The sequence below is a fragment of the Athene noctua genome, chromosome 7 (assembly GCF_965140245.1).
Source record: "Athene noctua chromosome 7, bAthNoc1.hap1.1, whole genome shotgun sequence".
NCBI classification, from domain to species: domain Eukaryota; kingdom Metazoa; phylum Chordata; class Aves; order Strigiformes; family Strigidae; genus Athene; species Athene noctua.
In genome coordinates this window covers 31,858,053-31,880,284 of record NC_134043.1, presented here as the reverse complement: position 1 = coordinate 31,880,284, position 22,232 = coordinate 31,858,053, and the positions used below count along the sequence as shown (strand labels likewise).

At 46.4% G+C, this 22,232-nt stretch overlaps 1 protein-coding gene across 4 annotated transcripts in view; it reads right to left on the bottom strand.

Annotated features, from left to right (window-relative positions):
* Positions 1 to 1,714: 1,714 nt before the first annotated feature.
* ERBB4 (erb-b2 receptor tyrosine kinase 4) overlaps positions 1,715 to 22,232 on the bottom strand; it is a 648,261-nt gene continuing 627,743 nt past the window's right edge. For 2 of the 4 annotated variants that reach the window (XM_074910349.1, XM_074910348.1), the window contains exons 26-28: positions 14,386 to 14,433; positions 13,083 to 13,374; positions 1,715 to 10,564 (exon numbers count right to left, since the gene is read on the bottom strand). In XM_074910349.1, the coding sequence (XP_074766450.1) occupies positions 10,128 to 10,564; positions 13,083 to 13,374; positions 14,386 to 14,433 (777 nt within the window). In that variant the 3' untranslated portion in view covers positions 1,715 to 10,127. The remainder of the gene's footprint in view (positions 10,565 to 13,082; positions 13,375 to 14,385; positions 14,434 to 22,232) is intronic. The other 2 variants (XM_074910351.1, XM_074910350.1) reach the window with 1 other exon arrangement.

Below are 22,232 nucleotides of genomic sequence, written 5' to 3'. Positions count from 1 at the left end.
GGGGGGGCTGCCAGCCAGCAGTGCCCTGTTTTGCTAACGACCTACCTCCCCACCTACCCTGTGGGGGTAGGCCTCACCTACCCCCACAGAAAATAGTGTTTATAATAATACCTGCAGTTGTAAAGCATGAGCTTATAATGTAAAACTAACCCCTTTACAGCATCGGAGCTGTTGCAAACAGCTTGTGCTGCCAGTGCTGGCTGAGGGCCCGCTGCCTTTGTGGTGCTACCCAAAGGAGGAGGGAAAGTTACCAGTGGGGCTCCAAGTGAGCCCTGCACCGGGTGGGTGGTTAGGAGAATTGTATGTATCTGTGCAATGACCTTTCCAGACTACAGGGTATAAAATGTTGAGGTCATTTGTGAAACACATAGTTGCAATCCAGGAAGACTGGAGTATCTTCAAATGCTCCTCAAAGAGCCAAATGACCTTTACTATTTCTTGCTAAATTTAAAATGCTCTCAGGAGTCCTGGCAATGCAGTTAGCCAGAGAGGCAGGCTGGGGTGGGCAAGAGCAGTTTGATTTAGGGTTTGTGCCAGACCCTGTGGGCTTGACCATGGATTTTGCAGTGAATGCCATGCTGGGGAAGGGCCAAGTGCTCAGGCTGCGGCCTGTCAGTCCTGCGGTCACTGGGCCGTGTGTGGGTCATGGGATTAAAGCCAGCTGTGGAGCAACAGTGGGCATTTGGCTGAGAGCACGTGGTAGCACCGATGGGCTTCTTCAGCACCTTTGGGGTGGGGGGGAAGGTGGTGTGTGGGCAGCAGCCCACAGCCTGACAGGATTTAAAGGTGCATCTGCCAAAGCCACAGTCATACTTGCCCAAGCTCTGGCATTAGTGAGCAGGCTTGCAAGTGTGGGGAGCACGAGTGCCTGGGCAGCCTGCTGGAGGACGCGTGGTTGCATACAGGGGTTTTTGGTTCTTCTGTTTAAATTTTATTTGTGGTAGAGTTGTTGTGTTTTAATAAACACCCCCCAACACCCCCCCGCCAATATGGTGGCTGGTGCTGGGGCCAGGGCTGCCGTGGGCCAGTCGATGTGCTGCAGCCAGTCACCCGTGGGACACAGGGCCTGGGACTGAAACCCTTCACAGGCCTTGTTTTAAAAAGCTCGGAACTGCACAGCCCTGCTGGGGGGTGTGACACACACAGAGGGGTGTGGGGGTGGTCGGAAGGGAACACTGTTGTCTTCCAGGTGTTGCTGGAGGAGCAACCTTCAGCACTGCTGCCCCTGAGCTGGGCAGTCCTGGGGTGCCCGAACTGGGGGTTCAGATAGGCCCGTGCTCCCAGGCTGCCATGGCCTGCAGGTCTGCTCAGCCTTTGCTCTCCCCTCCCCACTTGTTCTGGTGACACCCAGCTGCGGGACGGCTGGAGCAACCCTCCAGCCCCAAGGGCGACCCGGGTGCCAGCAGGGCGCCCTGGTGTGGGCTGTCCCCCAGAGGCGCTCAGGGCCACCCCGGGCCGTGGGGGCTGTGGCTGTAGGGGTGGGGTGGGGACTTTGGGTTTCAGCAGGGTGATCGTCCAGCAGACCCCGGGCCGCGGCAGGGCTGGGCAAGGTTTGGGTCATGATGGAGCTGCCCCCCCCAGCTGAGGTGCCCAGGTGGGGCTGTCCCCAAGCGGGCCCTGAGGCTGCTCGCTCAGCCGGGACACCGGGAGTTGGGTGTTGCCAGAAGCATTCGCAACCTGGCAAGAAATTTCACACGTACATGGAGACTTTGTTTCATATTTTATTGAATTTCATTTATATTAAATTAAAAATATATTTCTGACAGATTCATGTAACAAAAAGGCAGAACAGTTTTCAAATTGTTCAGCTGGGATGAGCGTGGGTTGATGCAAGGTGGGTCGCAGTCTACATTTGCCTCAACAAACAGATAAAGCTCTACCCCAAGGACCATGAGGAGAAACTCAGGACTGCACACGGGGGAAAATATAACCACACAAAGAGAAGATCCACAGGTTTCTCCCCAGCCTCCAAACAAGACAAAAGGGGAGGGAAGGAAAAAAGAAAAAACAAGAAACCATGAAAAGAAGGGAAATTATGCTAAAATATGTACCTAATATTAACCCAGGTCAGTAAGTATTTTAACAGTGCATAATCCTCGATAGCTAAAGTATGAGAAACAAAAGGTTAAAGTAACATTACGCCACACACAATTGGCATACCCTACTGTGTAAGCAAGTGCAGAAAGTCTGAACACACCACAATAGTGCTAAAACACAGAATCACACAGAATGCCAAAAATGGGTACTTCTAACCAAAACCAGAGGGTGGGAAGGGAAGAGAAAGAAAAGGGGAGGAGCGGCTTAAATCACAAGCAAATTACCTATATACAAATCAACCCTAAGGACAATTATGTTCCAAGTAATGGTGTCCACAAGGAAAATAAAAGCAACATTATCCTTATTTACAAATGCAACTAGCTGTGTCTTTAACAAGCTATAAAAATACTATTCACATTTTCAAAGTAACATACAGTAGTTTTTGTATTTTTTTATTTTTGTTTCAGAAAGGCAGCTAACTCTGAATGCATCACTTTGCAAGAAATGAGTGTTTTCCCCAACATGCTGATGCTTCTCTTCTTCCAAAGGTACTTCATAAGGCAGAAGTGTTGTTGTTCTGTCTCTCTGCTCTTTGAGAACACGGAGAATTGGCTAAAACCCAGACCCTCCCCACCTCTGCCTCTCGCCCGCCTCCCGGCAGGCAGCCAGGCCGGCTGCAGCGAGCCTGTCCCGGGGAGGCAGCTGCCCCCCGTGCCACCAGCAGGGCGTCTTGCAGGAGCTTGGGGCTGTCCCTGCGTTGCCTCCCAGGTGGGGCTCGGCCTTTCATTTTGGGGGGACAGTAATGTCATCCTCCAGGGTTGGGAATCTGAGCCTCATCAGAAGAGTTGAGAGGTCAAGACCACCAGGTCGGGAAATGCATTTTGAGTACCTCTGTTTTTAGAAAGAGACCTCTATTTCGCCTTGGTTTTCCCTCCCTACACTAGGGCTGCTACTCTTTAGAAATTCCAGCTTACGATGTTGGGGAAATTGCAAAAACTGGTCAAAAAAAAAAAAGATTAAAACTGTTGTGAATAATGTATTGATTATGTACCAATTTCCAACATTAAAATGCTATAAAAATTATGTTTTCATTGACCTGCATTTTCCTCTTAACATACCTCACCATAAAAAGACAAGTACCCAGCAACTCCCTTCAGCCCCTGTCTCCAAAGGAACAGTGGTTTAGTGCATTCAAAGTTAGCTACCCCTACACAGCTGCTCAGTTAATAATCGACCCATTTAACAGCAGTACCAGTTTATGCTACATATGTCATAGTACCTTACCTCAAAAGAACGGCATACATATCTACACTTACTTATAAAATACCATTCACAGTTTATTACTGTGGTTATCCCAAAAGGGTTTAGTCTTCGGAGCGCTATGGACAATACAGTGTTTCCTCCCTAGGAGGGCTCAGAGGCCGGGCAGGGCACGGGGCCGGCAGTGCCGCGGGACCACGGCGCTCACGGCCAGCACACAGCAGCGACTCGATGGACACGAGCGCCCTGGTCACGCCCGAGCTGACAGCAAGGGGATGCTGCGCTGGACGGGCCTCGGCCCTGGGGGGCTCATCCACAACACGCCTGGAGCACGACTTCATGGCTTTTGCATTGGGGAGGGGAGAGGAACTGGGACAGAATTACTCACAGCGTAACACCTTACACATCTCCCCTTAAAGCCCCTCTCTACCAAGGTCCACAAAGCTATCTCTCAAAATTAAATAATAATAAAGGAAAAAAAAAAAAAAAAAAAAAAGCAGCGCTGTCTCATTTCCTCATTGGGGTAACATCCTTGGGTTTCCCCCTTGCACCGTCTCCCGGCCTGCCGGCGAGGCCCCAGCACCCCTCCTGGCTGGCTCTGCCTGGGAGAGGCGCTCGGCTGTGGCTCAGGCAAGTCCCACTGAGCTCCACGGCCACCCGTCAGCCCTGAACACCCGCAACCTTCCCCCAAAAGGTGCCCTGTGGCGTCCAATCCCGGAGGCAGAGCCCAGCCACCGCCGCCACCACTGACAACAGCCTTGCCTCTCTGCAGTTTCCCCAAGAGCAAGGAGCCTACAGCAGAACAAAGTACTAACACACACAACGGTACAGGAATATAAACTTGTGCTAAAATAAAATTAAAGGTGGCGATCTGATTTTTGGACATTTTGGAGTGTTGCTTCTAACCACAGAGCTTTATTTCTGTTATTTATTTCCAATTTGAAAGCCCCATTTGTAACAGTGACCTTTTCTACCTTGTGTAATGCTCAGCAAGAGCCAGAAAATAAAAAAGAGAGGGAACCTTGCAAACGCAGCAACACTGCACAGAGGCTGCCCTGTGGGACGACTGCGGCTCCTTGCATGAATATTGCAGCCAACCAACCCCACCCCACACAGCCGTGGCTTTCTAAGAAAAGTTTTAAAACCCAAACCCAAGGTTTTTCATAACAGACAAGCTGTTTGGTCAGTAGCAGTGGTCTAAGATCCACGGGGATGAGAATATTGCAAACGAGGATGAGAATATTCCAAGTGACAGAGCTGAACATGAAGGGGTGCACAGTATTCACATAACTGCAAGTAACACCACCTTTTGAAAAATATTTGCTGAAGGGCACTCGAGGTGCTACTGTCCCCTTCAAGGTGCTCTTTAAAGAGCCAAGGAGTTGACTGACAACCAGAGGCCCGGCTCTGGTTTGTCCTAAAGCCTCTGTTCACCAGCCTCCCTCAAGCTAAACAGCCTCTGAAGCAGCTCCACAACTACCTGAGCTCTGTAGTTCTGAAATTTTACTGGGAAATGGGGGCGGGAGCCCCAAAACACCACTTGTGCGAGGTGAGGGGCAAGTCCATGCTGACAAGTGAGCGATGCCCGAGCCTCCAGCCCCTGGGGCACCTGTGTTACTCCCATCCCTGCGCCAGGAGGGTCGGCAGACCATTAATGTGCTGTTACCCTGTCCATAAAGAGACACCTGCCCAGGGTGCGCGGGGCTCCTGTGGGAAGCACGGCTGACCAGGATGCCCTCAGTTATCCTGGGGAATTACATGACCAACAGCCTAATTATGACTTGTGCCAAAGTCTCCCCATCTCCTGGGTGGTATAAAGGAGCCCAAATCATCCCTTCATTCCTTTACTGCCACCACAATGCAGGACACCTACACAGACACCCCATCAGAAAAAAAAAAAAAAAAAAAAAAGCTTTCTTCTTTAATATCTGAGTTTCCCATAGAGGTCCATCCTCAAAAAAGCCCCAAGCCCAAGCTATATTTCTAGGCTGACTTACCTGACAGCTGGTGCTTTTCACCTGTAGTGCCCAGCTAGCTCTGCAGCTTTGGGAAGAAAGGATCCACAGAGAGTCGGGGCCAAGCTGGTCTTTCAGGGTTGCCTTTTTCTTTGCTTCTAGGCTGGGACTGCTGGTGGCTGAGGATGGGGGCAACGCTCCCCTGTAACCCCCTCCCACGTCTCTAGTGCAAACCAGTATTGGGCCAGTGGCGAGTGCACAGGCGGCCCTGGCCCGGCACCGCAGGTGCCCATCGCCCGTAGCCTCTGGGCTTACCAGCCGGGGGACAGGAAGGGAAAGGTATTTCCCCATCAATCCAGGAAATAATTGGAATGAGATCACCGCATACAACCCCTGCAGTCAAGAAAAGCATCTTCTACCAAATAAGTGGTACAACCAGGGTTAACAACACCTGTCTTTGTATAAAGGATTTCAGGGCTGAGCTTAAGGTACCTGAAACAGACCCACAGGGTGACTCCTACTGCTGATACTTGCTCGGATTTACTTCCATCGCTCGCTACCTGTGAGAGATGACCTGTTTGAAAGCAAGCTGTAAATACTCTGCTAAGAAACCCTACTGGCTATTTTGCAGAAAAAGAAAAATTTGAAAAGAGCTGTGGAAGAAAACTTAAAAGTAGTTGGTTTCAGTCAATTATGTTACGGCAAGTCAATCAGATCCAGCATCCACATCTGTTCAAAATAACCCTCAGGTAGAGAACAACATCTAAGACAAGTATCAATGAAAGAGATTAGGAAAAAATAAGCTGTTGTTCTCTTTCATTTAGTGTGTGGCTTTGTGCCTTGGACAATGGCTGATACACACTGGGGTGTCTGCTCTTGAAAAGTCAGACACCACTCTTTCGCCGGACAGGCTACAATAAGGGAAAGGAAAAAATTTACAAACAGGAAGCCTCATTATAAAATCCATAAAACCTGACAGCACTGTGTACAGATACCATTTGTAGAATTAGCAAATTAATGACACCCCGACAAAATACTTCTGGCTGATGCTCTCACCTACCGCTTTGTGCTGACAAAATGCAGTCTGTGTGTGGAAGTATCTGTTTTTTCCCCCAAACTTGTAAATATTCATTAAAAAGCCTGACTCCCATCTTCACAAGATAATACAGTTGAACATTTGCCGTGATTTTGCCGTGTACATTTGCCCAATTTCTTTCACCAAGGCAGCAGCTATAGCCACTATGGCAAACACGCGGATTAGGGCCAGCCAGGTATTTCTGCTGATCAGATTAAAGCAGCCAAACAGGTCTGCTCTCAGTTTTGCTTTTTTTCTTTAACCATGGTTAAACTTTCTTTGGCAAAGAGACAAGAATCTGCCAAAGTGGCTCGGAGGCACTACTCTTGCAGAGGAAACACGACTGCTGCTCTTATCGGGGAAAAGGAGGTGGTTAGCCAGACACATGGCGCCGCGCGGGTCAGCTCCTGGCACAGCAGGAAACGCAAGGGACGTTTTTGGCAATGGTAACTCAAACTGGAAGCTCAGGGGAAAAAAACTGCCCATTTGTGAAGCTGCAGTCTGTCGAGTTTCCCATTGTCACCAATTACAGTGTGCATTAACCCTTTGTTTGCCCTCTGCTATTCAAGACACAGCCAGCACGGCTCAGCACAGCTCGGCCTGGCTGTGTCTCGGAGCCCCAGCATAAGGAAGCTTCCATCTGGCCTTCATGCTGCCTCACTTCAAAGAACCTCTGCATTTCCATGCTACTTAATATAGTATATCACACCCACAGTCAACAATTAAAATGAATAAATAATTCAAGTTTTGTAAGAAATAAAATGTTAAACTGTTAAAAACCACAATTATTTACATTTTGATTATTCAACGGGCTTGTTGCCAACACCGGTACTACTTCATTACCCAAGAAACAAACAGGCCTCACCTTCCGTTAGCAGCTACATCCCAGCACCACCCCACCTGGGTTTGGAGGTGTGCATGCTTCTGCCCCAGCAGCCTTTGAGTGCACCTCTTTGAATTCAAACATGTAAGTTGTACTAGGATTTTATTTTATTTGTTCTCTGTTAGGAGTTACTCTGTTACAATACTTGTTCAGGGACAAATCAACCCCTTTCTCCACCTACCTACATAACCCGAGCTGCTGCTGCGCTGAAACAGGACATCCACAATCCCGTTCTGGTCTTTGTCTCCAGGCAGCTGGGCAATTGTGTCCCAACCTGGCAGACCTTTGGCCGTGCTTCAGTCCCTGTGAGCTGGCAAACCTTCCCTGGAGCAGCATCTCCAGGACCTCATGCCACCCCTCTGCGCCCCCAGCCTCTGCCCAGTGCCTGCCTCTGTCTCCTGCCAAGACCACGAGGTGTTACGGGAGGGCACCAGAAGAGGCCGGGCCTCTCAGGCACATGGTGTTTTTGTAGCCATCTGCCCCCCTTCAGTGGTCTGCCGGTCATTTTGTTCTGCCACCACAAACCACCTTGGTACCCCTTGACCCAACATCTCCTTTTAACAGCTTCAAAGATCTGTACTTGTTCCTGCTGTTTCCAGACTCTTCAGCTACATACTCAGTTTACAGGTTTAACACCCATCCCGCAGCTGGTTCAAGCTGGCCTGAACACACCTGATGCAGAAGCGGGCTGTGGGCTAAAACAACTTTGACCTAGTGATCATACACAAGTTGTTTCCCACCTGCAAGCATAATGACCAACCCAGGTTTGAAAGCTCTTCATACCTTTGACAAGCTGACCCTCAGCCACCAAGATCTGGATAACTCTTGCTTGCTTCTTTCTCCTTCCTCTGCTTCCCTACTATTACAGGTGGCAAGCTGTTTGATGGCAGGATTCTGGGGGAGCTTGATGCCATTTCCAGACCACTGTTTGTTGCCGGTTTCATTGCCAAGTTAGGTCACCCCAAAGATCTCAACTTTAACACTACTGAAGCACATAAACTGAAATACTGTTGTATCACCTAAGACTGCCATCCATTAGGTGTTGTTTCTTCCCCTTTAATGCCTTAATGGATAGAGATATAGGCAGATCTTCAAAGGTACTTAGCAGTTCCTTAAGATTTTCAGTGGGAACTACCTACAGAGATGCTCTTACACACATGGGTCTTGGCATGTCAGGAGCAAGCCACCACTGTCTCTCGCCCTTTCCCAGCTTCATCTACCTCAGGTTGCTAAAAACGTCCAGAACTCTGGCTGAAAGATATTTCCAAAGGGGAGCAGGCGGGGGTGGGGTGGGGGTGTCTACCTAAAAACTGAGGTTCATGAAAGCAGAACTAAGTGCAAGGAGACTGACTCATACTTATTTACATTTTTGACGGAAAGCTCTGCGAGTCATGCACATTTTGACTTCTCAAACCTCATATGCACTGTCTTCTGTGCCAGAGTAATCCTCCTTTTAGAAAAAAGTATTCTGTACTGTGCTGCAAGCCAGAGCAAGACATTTGTCTCCTCCGATCCCTGTCAGGACTTGCTCTGCTGTCCTTCGTGTGGCAGCAGTAAGAGCTGGTTGCTCTGTCACTGTATTCTCTGAAGCAGTCAATGCAATGGCCTCTCAGAACTGGTAGACGTTGTTCCAAAGACTTGATTTGCTTCATTTTGGCATTTCCACAGTCATCCTTTACATATAATTAATTTTTTTAAAATTTAAAATTATTATTTTGTATTTTGCTGGTCACTTCCATATTGCTTCATTCAAAATCCAGAAAACAGTTCAAATAAAATCGGAGCTTAAGTGCAAACTAACTTTCCAGTGAACCGCTATGTGCGTTTTCTCCAGTCCAGTGTCTGTTTTCCAGTTTAAAGGCCCCTTCCCACCACCACCCCACAGAACACCAGCAGACTTCATGACCCACATCAAACTCTCCAGTTCTCCATCTTGTCCTCAGTGTTGCCTGACAGCATCCCCAACTCCCTTCATGATCACAAAAAAGAAAAAGAGGGAAGAATTTGTTTAAGTCTTTTTATGTATTTATGGTCAGCAGTATAAAACAGGAAAGCAAAGCCTTTTGCATACAAATCTTGGTTTCTTGGCCTGTCTTTTAGCTTCAAAAAGAACGTGTTGGAGGCGTGGTTTTGTTACTCTCTTCTGAAAAGGTTTTTGTGTTTAGTGTTTCTCATGTTGGCACACATACAAAAATGGTCGCATCATGTACCAGATCTGAGCGGGAGTCTCTGTGATTAGGAATTGGCACAAAATCGTGGTGTGGCTCAGACAAAGGGTTTAGCCGTATATTAGAGTCACATCATCATTTCTTGGAAAGCCACAATGAAGATCTGAACTATTATGAAAAGCCAGGTTAGACATTTTCAGTTGTTGGGATAGAAAGTGTTAGAGAAAGAAATTGGATTCTCAATCTCAATTACTATGCTATCACATATGATATAAAAATTGTCCATTTTCCCCCCAGTGGAAACTGCATTGAGACTTCCAGGAATGCTGTACAGACTCTCATCAGTTCCTGATGAAAAAACCAGCCTCTCTCTGGCTTTCCCTGCAGTGTCTGGGTTGAATCACTGAGAACTAGCTCGACAGCAGGCAACACTGCCACTGGCCTTTACTGGTACTGTCTGGCTTCTCTGACCATCCGACCCTCCAGATCTGCGGAAAGCGAGAAAGGCCAGGTTGTACACACCTTCTTTCAGTCTCTTTCCTTCCTTCCTTCCTTCCTTCCTGGTTCCCAACCCAATCTGCATATGACTCCAAGACATCCATTCACTTGGAAGTATCAAAAATGAGTGAACTGGCAAGAAGAGGAAGCTCATGGGAGAAAGGGAGGGAGAGGGGAGAGAGAAAAGGAGAGTGAGAAAGAGTGAGGCATCTAGAAGGGGTTGCCTTTCCACTTCTGTAAGACCGCGGTCACTACACCACTGTATTTCGGTGTCTGTAGGGCGGCGGGGGCAGCACAGTGCCAGGCTTCAGGGAGAACTCGGAGAGGTATTCAGGATTCTCTGCCACAATGGGCCGGATCCGTCCGTTCTGTTTGTAAAAGTATTTTGTGCTGTATTCTTGCAGGTAGTCCGGGTGCTGGAGGGTGCTTCGTGGGGGCAGGCTGTGGTTCCAGTAGTCCGGGTTGTCAAAGGCTTTCTTGGCTTTCTCCGGCAAATTGTTCTTCAGGTACTCGGCATTTTCCAAGGTGTTTGCAAAAGTGTTGAGGTACAATGGCTCGTTCACGTACTCATCCTCTGCTTTGGGCTGCCCGTTTGGAGCGTTGTGATACTCTGGGTTGTCCACAGCTTGGAGATCTCCATTCTTTCGTCGGGAAACAAATGGGTTCTCTTCCACCGGGTTTAGGTAATCTAAGGGAAGATAAAAAATGAATCAGCGAAGAGAGGGAGTAATTCATCCATGTAGCAAGCATCACATGTACGTTACTACCAGGCTTTACCAGAAGCAGTACGCGGACTTGTGTGTCCTCCACCCCAGCCATTCCCCGAGCTCCAGAGGAGATCCAGTGCTGACCATGTTGAACCCACACTTGCTAAAAGTGAAGAATTTACAACCTAAACAGGCAGTATGGGTTACAATGAAGACATACTGGTAAGCTAAACTACAGCTCTCACTGAGCCACAGCCACCCATGTGCCTTGCTTGATCCTGGACTTCCTCTCAGTGTATGATCTACAGAGCCAAACATGCCGTGCCACTTCTGCCTCTGCTGCCGACTCTCTCTGCAACCTTGGACATATCATCCAAACCCTCTGCTCTGCAGTCTTTCCATCCAGAAAGCTCTACAGAAATCTTAGTTAAGCCTCTCTGCACAAAAACCATCCCCAAGGGCTAACTTCTAAGACAGCTTCATTTCTAACAGAACAATTTGCCTGATTAAAAACCTTCCATCCCTGAAGGACAAAGGGCCTCAAAGCATGATGAAAAAAATGATTCAAATGAGCACTGGAAAGGGTACAAGAGAGCCTTACATCAACTCCAAAACAGGACTTGGAACCGGCTACAGTTGCTTCCAATCATTTTCTGTGGATTAACACCACAAAAAAATGTAGTTGAATTGCAGAAAGATTTTAAGGCATACGGAGCTTGCATGGAAAGCTGGACAGGAGGTGCAGAGGGAAGAGAAACATAGATACTGGCTGTCCTAGGTTAAAAACACATGCTTTGTAAGGTCTCTCCCATGGTCACACACAGGTGACTGAGCCAGGGAGCAATGGGTTCACTGAGTGTTGTGTCCTGCCTTGCTCTGTGTATAACGAGGTCTTGCTGCAAAACAAAGCCAATCAGCCTGGGCAGGAGGGATGTCGCTGACACTGCGAGCGGGCCGCAAAGGGAATGGCTTGGAGAGGAGCCAGGGAGAGAGTGACAGGGGCTGGGACCCCTGCAGCAAGATACATCAAAAGCATCCAGTTCATTCAAGGCTGAAAATCATCAGATCAAACCCACTTCCAGTATTAATTCTGCCTTTCATGTCACAGTCCAGAGGTTCCTTACAAAACAGGGTCTCCAAGCCAGCGCCGTAAGCGAGGGATGATCTCTCAGCCGCATGGGGATGCCAACACAAGGCCTCTGTTTCCAGTAGCATGGCTCTGGAGACACCACAGGGAGTCCTGCCTGCAAGGAAATGGGCCCTTGACTGTTTTAAGAGGGTGGCTGTGGTCCTCAGCTCTGGTTTTATCCAGAATGGGCCCAAAACTATGAAATGCAAAAGTTCAAGACTCAGGAGGTACCTTTGAACACATAGTTAAAACTTTCCTGAAGCGAGGCGAACAGGCACAAGCGCCTGTACCAAAAGCATAGTGGGAACATATTTTTTTTAACGATGACAGCCAAGCAGTGCTTTGATTTGAATCCCTCAGCTGACAGAGAGTGCGCAGCACTGTGGCCACACTGTGCCATCCTTGTGTCTGTGCCCAGTGAGAAGGAAGGAGGTGCTGTCTCCTCAGCTGCTGCTACTGCATCCCCAAGGGCTCAGGTAGCCCCTGGGAAGTGCTCAGTTCCTGCAGTGCTCTGAGGATCCCCAGTGTGGGCTCACCCTGAAGCAAACTCACAGCATCAAATCTCTTGTTGCTGACATGTAGGGCCATGAGTGCACTCCCACAACTGCTACTGCCACGGGTCAAGCCCCAGGGCTCCCTCCCTTTCCACCATGTAACACAAAGAGTAAGTGGCTTCCAAATTCTTAGCAAACACAGTAGTTACTTGGCATTTACATTTGCATTAATTAATTTCTTCAAAGCTAATGTAAAGGTTTGAAAGCAAATTACTAATGACACATCCCCTTACATCTAAATGATTGCTGTCACTATTTAAAAAGGAAGAAATGAATGACAGCAAACTAGGAAGTGTAGCACTCTGAGCTGGCACAGATCTAAGCAAACTTCACCTTGCAGCAATGGTCTCTCTGAAGCACATCTTGTTCTTTCAATCCTAAACTTCTCTTGGGTATAAAATGCCAACTGTGTGTATCGGTTCTGTGGTATGTTCAACATGACATTTACCAAGCACGATACCATGAAGATAAAGAAGATCAATAAACAAAGCGGAGACTACGGCTGGCCAAAGATAGATTCTTTTCTTGGAAATAACTGAAGATTTGTGTTTGGATAAGAAGGGGGGTTGGCTTTTTTTCATTGCCCTCTCTTGTTTTTACCCACAAAGAAAAGTAAAAAGGGGAATGACCAAACTTGGCATATTGTCACATTTGAGCTTTTCTAAGTAGAAAATTAAGCAAAGAAAAATGAATCCCCAGGCAAACAAATATTAACCTTGTCAGAATGTTTCAACCTTGCTGGGCTATTCAATAAAGCCATTTTTGGTGAAAAGCTGTTGATGTAGAAAAAGAATGCCCAGCAAGACAATTTTTTACCTGTTTTAGGTTTGTCTCGCATCGGCGTCATGTACCCATCCTCATCCAGCTCTCCCCGGACAACCCGCTCGGGTATGAAGACTGTGGGATCAGCGCTGTACCTCTGGGTGCTGCTGTCCTCTTTTGCCAGGGTTGCCACTTGTTTTCGTAGTGTGCCGTTACAGCAAGTATCTTCAAAGATCTCTGCTGCGGCCCCCTGAGCAACCGGGGCTTCTGGTATTATGCAGCCAGGAGCTCTGTATGGCATCGGCACTTCTGCAGCATAGCCACCATCTCTGTAGACAAACTGGTTCTGTTGAGAAAGAAAAGGCAACATGAGAAAGGAGGCTCCCAAAGGGAAGGAAGATTCAATAGCAAGTTATCTCTGTGGCTCCTGTGCCTTTCCTGCCACATTTGCTCAATGATACATTTCAACAGGCAGGTGAAGCCTTGCCCATCCTGCAGACTGCTGCATTTCCAGCACTGCAGGATCAGCAGCAGCACAGGCTCTGTTATGGACTGGCAAAGCATCCGTCTGCCCAGTGGTGCTGAACTGGCTTCCCTTCCCAGGGAGGCACCGTTGGTGCAGCGAGGGGAGCAGGGAAACAAGCTGGCTACCCAGGGCTGGAAACAGGGCTGGAAATGGGGTGGGAAAACTTGTCTCCTACCTAAACATGTGGAGGTTGGATATATACAGCTGTAAGATGCAAACACGGTATCTTCTCTTCTATTACTTTGTCAGTCTCCCCTGATCTCTGAACAAACCCCTTAAACCTCACGTTAGGGAAATCTCCTTCTTCAAAGGGGACTGGGGATAGAGGACACACCATCTCTGAACTCTGTTTATTCCTGGGGGACCTACTTTTAGTGTGTCCTGCAGTGACAACCACAGGGTCACCCAAACACTATGTGATTCCATCAGGTACTACACCTCAGGCTGGTGAACTGTGTTCGTATTAATGCCTCAACTCAATGGCTCAACTCAACCTACCATTTTGCTTGACAGCAAGGGCGTGCAAGGAAATTTCGACATCATGACCTATAAGTAGGAAGGAAAAATGTACAGATTCATCCAAGCCTGTTACCTAAATGCTTTTTAAAGAAAAGTTGGCAATTGGCAGAATTTTGGGTGTGGGTCCATACAGCTTGCACATGAATCCAGGCTGAGTGCAGAGATCTTGACTATTTCATTGCTTATATAAACACTTCATTCACTGTTGGCTTTTGGGACATTTATGTAGGAAAAAAGGGGTTTGAAACAGAAAATATGTAGTGAAGGAAGGAGGAAAACCTAAAGGATGAAGTTTGAATGTGAAATACTTACTCCTGACATAGGGGTGTAGGCAGGAGGAGGGCTGTGTCCAATTTCACTCTAATAGGAAAGAAAAATGGAATGATGGATACATAATAAGAGGTCACATGAATGAAACAAGTCACATGAGCTGTATGAGCTAATGGGGAGTAACATGCACATCAGTTAGGTTTCCTAACTGAATCCAAAATTCAAAGAATGTCTCACCAAGCTGTGTGCCTCACCAGTCTTAGGGAGGGCTACTGGTTCCTCTTGCTGGGTAAGGGCAAGTGCCATGTTACACCCACTGCAAGCTGTGTAGCCTGCAAATATCTCGTGTCTAATTTCTGGGAAGTTGGATTGTACAGAAAGAATGACAGACAGTGCACTCAGCTTCGGAGGAAATACAGGGCAGGAGAAGTGCAGAAAGCATCTAGCTCCAAGCCAAGGCTTCCTTTCCCAGGGACAAAGCAGGAGAGAAATAACCAGGAGGGCAGGAGGGTGCAAGACTGTCATTAGACTGTCACAGCTAGCTTAAGTATCATGAGAAAAACAGCCTCTAAACTTTGGTAAACCCAAATAGCACAGCAGCCCCTGGATTTCAAGACTCCAACATGCCATGGTCCTGCTCTCAACATATACCACCCTTCTAATGTATCTCAGGCTAAGTATTACCAAGAAGTCTAGAGTATCTATCTTCATTTTGATACTGGGAGTATCCATGCAGTGATCTTAATTTTGATACTGGTTTCTGGAACCATCTTACACTGACCTGTGCCCCTGAACGGCTGTAACATCACCAGCACAGTGGCTGCATTTATACCTATTACTGCTACTCAAAACTGGCCTGCTTTTCACAGAGAAAATGCTGAATTTTGGAGGAAAAGAAAAATAAAACAAAGAAACCTTTTTTAAAAATATGTTTTTCTACTGCCAAAATGGTATTTTTGAGACTACAAGATCAGTTTTTCATAATTACTTTGTTTCCCATTTTGTTTCAAAATTTCCCTCATCTTCAAGTTGGGTGAGAGAAAAAGTCAGGGTTTGAAAAAAGAAGGTCTAATCTTGAGATAAATTAGAAGGAAAAACCCACTGCCTCAGGAAAGAAGTCTAACCACCCTAAGAACACTCTACTTTAAAAAATATCTCATTCATCAAAATCTGCTTCAAAAATATATTCACACCAAGAAGCATACCAGAATTAAAAGAAAAGACAACATGCATCCTCACATAGTAAGGACGGGATGCTCTACAGGCAATCTTTGTAAACTTCCTGTCAAAACATCAGGATGGATGGTCACAGTCAAATATTTTACTTTATAAAGGAATGTTTTGTGTTTAAGCAGAATACTTGCATCAGGAAAAACCTTAAAAACAAATACAAGCTTTTTAAAAATGCATGCTGTCTGTCTGAAGGCCCTTTTCCCGTGATCAAATATATGCCTATTTCCTGCTATGTGAAATATCCCTGCAGCCATTTTATTACTCAGAACAACACCATGTGTTTGAGGTGTAAATGTGGTGATAAGCCATAGAGATACACTTTTTCCATCCCAATGAAAATTCATCCGTATTTAGTCAAGTAAGGATCTAAAAATGACTCCAGATTGCAAATTACAAAAGTGCAGGAAAACCTTTGTTAGCTAAATTGTCTCTCTGCACCACCCATTAGCAAGGCTTGAGCAGGACTCTCTCCATCTTTGTGCCATGGTCTCAGCGACTCCCTTGTCAGTGCCCGTGCCCAGGGGAGGAGGAGGAAATGGCAGTCTGAGCAGACTGCAGAGAAGTTGAGAGGCTTGCAAGGAAAATGATTCTGGGGCAGCTGGCGGCAGGGATGGTCAGGAGCCAGGGAATGGTGGCTTGCAAAGGAACAGAGGACAATGGCAAGCAAGAGCGACTGTGAGGTGCAAGGAGGGAGAAAGGGCTGGCATGTCACTGGAGGCTGAGTAGGAAGGGAGAGATAGTAGTAAGACCAAAACGTGACAGGGAGAAACGAGAGGCACAAAGACAAAAGATAGTCTGAAGGCACTGAAATACCAGCTTCTTGGGGGACTGGAACTGAACTTGAACCTCCTCTGCTGTCAGCAAATCGCTTTTGAAGCGAATGGCCAATTCAGGCCTGGTTCAGCTGGTGCAGAGGGAGCCCAGCAGCCATCCGTCTTCCCTTGGCACAAGTGGCAGAGCTCAGCTTTGTGCAGCCAGCGGGAGCTCCAGGGGCTCTGTGCACAGGTAATAGGACTGAGGGAGGGTGGGTTGAGGCACCACTGAAATCTAGGCTAACTGTGACTGATTTCACTGAGCTTTTGCCAAAGACCTCATTACGTTTGAAAAGCAGAGTTTGAACTTAAGCCCTAGGCCTGGGAGCAGCTTTGGCCTCTCTGACCCAGCTGTGGCTGCTGAGAGCCAGAGGATGATGCCAACTGCAGAAAAAGTGCTAAGGCAGTACAGAAAGAGATGACAGAGAGCTTGGCCGGATCAGACTGGAAACTTCAGTGCTGCCTCATCTGCACATATTCTCTTTCTCTTATTCAAGACAAGTGTACACATATCCAGAAGAACAACAGCCAAGAAAAATTCACAAGAGGGAAGGGAGAACCAAAGTCAGCAGTTGCCTGGCTGAGATAATCACTCTTGAGAGCAAAGATCCTAACAGAAGATGGAACAGAAGACAATTTACCAGTTATTACTTGCTTAAAGGGAACAGACATGGGTACAAATCTGGATACAGACTGTGCAACAAGCTTCTAACTTGGCAGTCTTCTGCAAAAGCTTGTTTGGGACAATTGGGAAGGTCCCTTTAAACAAGGAAAACCATGGCAACCGGAGATGCTCTGATTGCACAGGACAAATCCCCTCTGAACCCCTGCACTTTTCTTTGGTACCACAGATTTGTAGTCCACTTCTAATGACACATGGGCAAGGATACAACCCAGAATGTGTTAGACAAATAGATAAAAAGCATTCCCTGAGCCTGCTGGATGCTACTTTGAAGTCCTACTGATGGCTACAGGTTGTTGCACTGCAGGACACTTAGTCTGCCTTCTCCTTGTCCTCTGATCTCATGTTTACTTGAATTCAGGGAAGCTTTCTGTCAGCTCCAAGAAGATGGAGAACGAAAGACTGAAGACAAGTAAGTAGTAAGCTATGGTCTAGGGTGGTGAGGATTTAGGCAAACTGATGATTACAGATAGGATCCAGAGAAGAAACACGAAGTGGCATCTAGAGACAGTCAACTCTCTTAACAGCAAGGAATCCAAAGCTCTGCTGGGACTCCTCTACCTCCTCGTAGAGTTCCCCAGTTTCCTTCCCTCCCTCCCACAGACTGCAAGACTCCAAAGAGGGGGTTTGCTTCTTTCAGTTTCCAGGGTGGCTACAGCCCTCCAGACTGCACGAGAGTGAACAGAGCTGTAGCAAGACTGCGTTCATATTATACACAGGGGACTGGAGTTCACTGCTGTCTGCTTTTCACAGGCACTAAACCTGTGACCATAACCACTCCTTTTCTATTCAGTACTACACTGAGCTATATTACACACCTTTAATTCACATCTTTCTATTTTCACAGAGGCACTCCCATAAATTTCAACTTGTGGTTCATTGAATCTGGATGAGTAAGGGGAGAGTTGTCTTGAACTACTTTTAGTTCACAGCCCACAGTGATGGCTTAAAGGTAACTTAGAAAAGCAAGTCTTGTCAACAGGCTTGACTTCAGTACACAGGGCTGTGCTACTCTGCCAGTAAATGTTTAGATGATTAGCCACTTTAAAAAATACTCTTCTGTGATGGCTACATTATCTATCTGTGGGCACATTTTGCTCCACCCTTATCACAAAAGGCTGAATCCACCGTCCTATCTTTAGATCTTGGCTGTGACTCTAACATTTAAATGCATACTATGCAACTATAACAACATAATAACAGGCCCTCTTAGAATAGCCCTGTCCCAAGACGTCAGGAGAGAATGGATTAGCATTAATGCATTTATTGCTATTTTTGCTGACAAAACCCTTCCCAGTCAGTGACCTGCCAACTAAGATCACAGAAATGGTATTTTCTTCATGCCTCCCCTTTAGCTCTGTACTAAACATAGCTGTCTTGCAACACCCTTAACACAGAACCTTACAGCTTGGCTCTTCTCCAAACCACTGGTGTCTGCACACTTTAAGAATTCTTCACTGTTTTTCCCCATGATTTAATACCCTGTGGCCACTGTTCCAAAAAAAGGAGGCAAAGAAAACAGCTGTGGTGCCCATTAGTAGGTCTAAAAATGTGATATAATTGTTTAAATGTCTTTAAATTGCCTGCTAATTGCTCTGTGATGTCATCATTTTGTAGACTTCCAAGATAACTACTGAAAATCCCAGCCAACTCTTATTGGTCAGGACACGAATCACACTCTGAGCAGAAAATACATTTGGACTTTACCAAGTAAAACTTAGCTTGATTTGTATGTGTAATCCCATTTACTTTGTTGATTATTTCTTTGTTGTTGTTGCTTTTGCATCTTAAATACTATCTTGAAAAAAAGAGCTGTTCTAGGGTTTTGGCATTCTGATCCTGAAATTCTGACCTGCATGATCAAATTCTCTAGCCTGCTGAGATGGACAGAGACTTCAGAGGCTGGTTGCTCAAAGACCTCACTACATAAACCAACTTAAAAAGTCTCAACTTGCATACTAAAACCAAAGATCACAGAATCATTCAGGTTGGAAAAGACCCTTGGGATCATCGAGTCCAACCACCAGCCCTACTCTACAAAGTTCTCCCTTACACCAAATCCCTCAACATCACATGATGAATAAATAACCACCCTCTCTGGATAGTGTAATATGCATTACATCCATTAGTTCTGGAGCACACGTGTCCATCGATGTTTAAACTCCTAGGCATTCTCCAGAAGGAGCCTAGCCTTTTAACTGCCCATGAGCAGCCCTAACTAGAAATGCCCAAGATTTCATTCTTTATAGCACATGGTTGAATTTTAGGCACAAACATGACATCAGGGAGAAAAGATAAAAAACAAGGAAATGTCCCCTAAAGCCTTTTTAGAGGCCCTTTGTATTAAATATGACATATCAGCTATTATAACTCCTAAAGTTTGTACAAAATAAGCCTTGATAAAAGAGAGGTAAATAACACTTTTGTGAATATTGGCCTGTGTTATTGCTTTCTATTCATTAATTTCATTTTCCAATTCCTTGCTTCTAAAATCTCCCAGAGGTAAACATCTCCTCCTTTATAGCAGGTATATAATATTTTCTGTCTGCATGTTAAACCGTAATGAAATCAAAGCCTTGTTGGGTCCTGCCGCTCATATTTATGCAGTTGTGTGAATATGCCTCTGCCTTGTCTCTTTTCATTTGAGTCTAGTGTCATGCCTGGAGTATGGCACCCAGAGCTGTGTTCCTCTCCCTGCCTGCGCTACAGCTCATCCCACGCCAGTCCTGCTGTGACCACAGCTGCCTTCAAAGCTGCACCCACAGCAGGTTTCTAGTGGAAGAAACACTGAAGCTACTCAGTGATGTGATGCTGATGTGGGACTACAGGTGGTACAGGACTATCACTAATTAGAAAAGAAATAATTTTACAGCATGATCTGGTACCCCCATGCACTGCCTGCTAGCAGAGTCTCCCAACAGCACCCGTGCTGTTGCAGAGCTGGTTTTCCTTGTCACCCACCGAAGCATGCACACACACTTGATAGAGTTGCATAATTATTACCGCTTCTTGTTCTTAAGCAGCCTGTTAGGCTCACAGGACTGATTTTTCTTTACTAAAGGCAAGGCACTGCCAACATCGATGTACACACACACACACGCACATGCACATTTGAACCCAGTCTGATTTGAACCCACTCCTATCCACATGAAACCCCAATTCCCTTTCACTCTTCTTCTGCTCTTGTACACAAAACCCACCAAACCATAAAGTAGGAGTACACTACTCCCAGCTAAAGCAGGACTAAACCACTCCCACCTTCTCACTGGGATGCTCCTCACACGTCCTGTTCAGGGGCATCTCATGGTCTGTGTTCAGGCAACTCAGAAATTATCTGTTTTGATCAAGCTCTGCAACACCTCTTTGTACCACTTCAGTCCCAAGTTGTGTGCCTCCAGAAATAACTCACTTTCCTCCTCCCCCTAGAAACTGTTTACCTGATTTGAAACCAAGTCAACATCCAGGCTCGAGTCACCAAACCACAGCCTCCTAACATACTAGGCTGAGCAGATCTTGCTGCAAGCACCAAGATTTCAGCAGTTCTCTAGGAAGAAGGACAGCTGATTTACGTGACTGGATCTGAATAATATGTTTGGGATGCACTGGCGAGGCTGCAAGCAGTGAACACAACACAGAGCTGTCCCACCAGCCCCAAGCAAACTCCAGCTACATGTCAAGAGAGCGACCTGGTATTTACAACTGATCTGAACTGAAATTCAAATAGGAAAGACCACCCCAGGAGAGCTGCCACCTCTGCTCAGGAGCATTCTTGCTTCCCTCTGACCACAGAACTAACAGAACTTCCCTCTGCCTTGCTTCAGAGAGCCCACAGCAAACACGTCTGAGACGAAAATCAAAGGAAAGAAAAAAGCGTGTACCAAGAAACTGCTGTGTATCATTAAACAGAAATGAAATGCTGTTTGTATAGTAATAGCTAGAAGGCTTTGCAGACCTTTGGAGCTTACTGGTCCTAGCCCCTGCTCAGAGCAGGGCCATATACAAAAAGAAAGGATTAGATGCCCCCCTGGGTCATTACAGTTAAAGCATATCTGTGCCTACAGCTCACAGCACCTGACACAAGTCTGGCATTCCTCATGCTCTCTCTTCTGTTCAGCCTGGCCTCCTGACCCTACTTAAGAAAACTCCATTCCCCACTGGGCACTTTCCTTTAGGACTACAAAGAAAAGTTCCCATTAGCATCACTGCCAAGTGTCATGGCTTAGCAGTAGGTATGGGCCATTGCTGGCATCCTGCATCATTTCAGCACACAGAAAAACAACCACAACATGCTGGAGATGTATGTCCTCTGAAACTGGTTTGGGGGGTGTGTGTCTCCTACATCACTTATTTCAGGCACAAAACCAGCAATGTGGCCCACCTGAGTTAATGCAGCAAGACAAGACATACATTTTGACAGGGAGAGGAAAGGGGAGCCTATTATTCAACAACAAAAATAAAAGGTAGGAATAACATACACAGGCTGTGGACAGTAACTATGCAACAATTTACAATGCCCTTACTTCAGTGGCCATAAAGTTCCACTGGGGATCGACGAATTTTTACCGGAAATGATTAAGTCCCAGTCCCTTTTCCAGCATTACCCTTTCTCGAAATGTGTGTAAAGTTTTTAACTTGAATGTTGACACACAACAGAAGAGAATGTAAGCACCATCCTGTGTTAGCTAAAGTGTTTGCTCCAGTCTCTGATGACTGCTCTTTCCACAATCAAATGTCCAGTTCAGATCAGTGACAGAAAAAAAAGATATTAAAAAATAGAAGAAACAAGGAATAAGTCTTTTCTGCATGTATGTGTTTTCCTGCATGTAAGTTTTTCTTGCTTGCTGTTTGTCAGAAGAGAGGTAATGTCTGCAGGCAGCTGGAGCTCCACCTCAGTTGACAGTGGCTGCCTGTATCATCCGGATGTGCCAGATCACGTTCTGGCAGTATGGTGGGTTTAAGACATCCCTAAACTTGTTCAAAATCAGTACGGATGTTTCACTGGTGACCTGGGTTCAGGTCAGTACTGACTTACTTCATAGCTTCAGATGAGTCATTTAAACTTTCTCTTGCACATTTTCCCTCCTAACAGCTGTCTGTTTACAGACTTATAAACTCTTTTAGAGCAGTCCATATGCAGTGGGATGCCCAAATCTGAATACAGC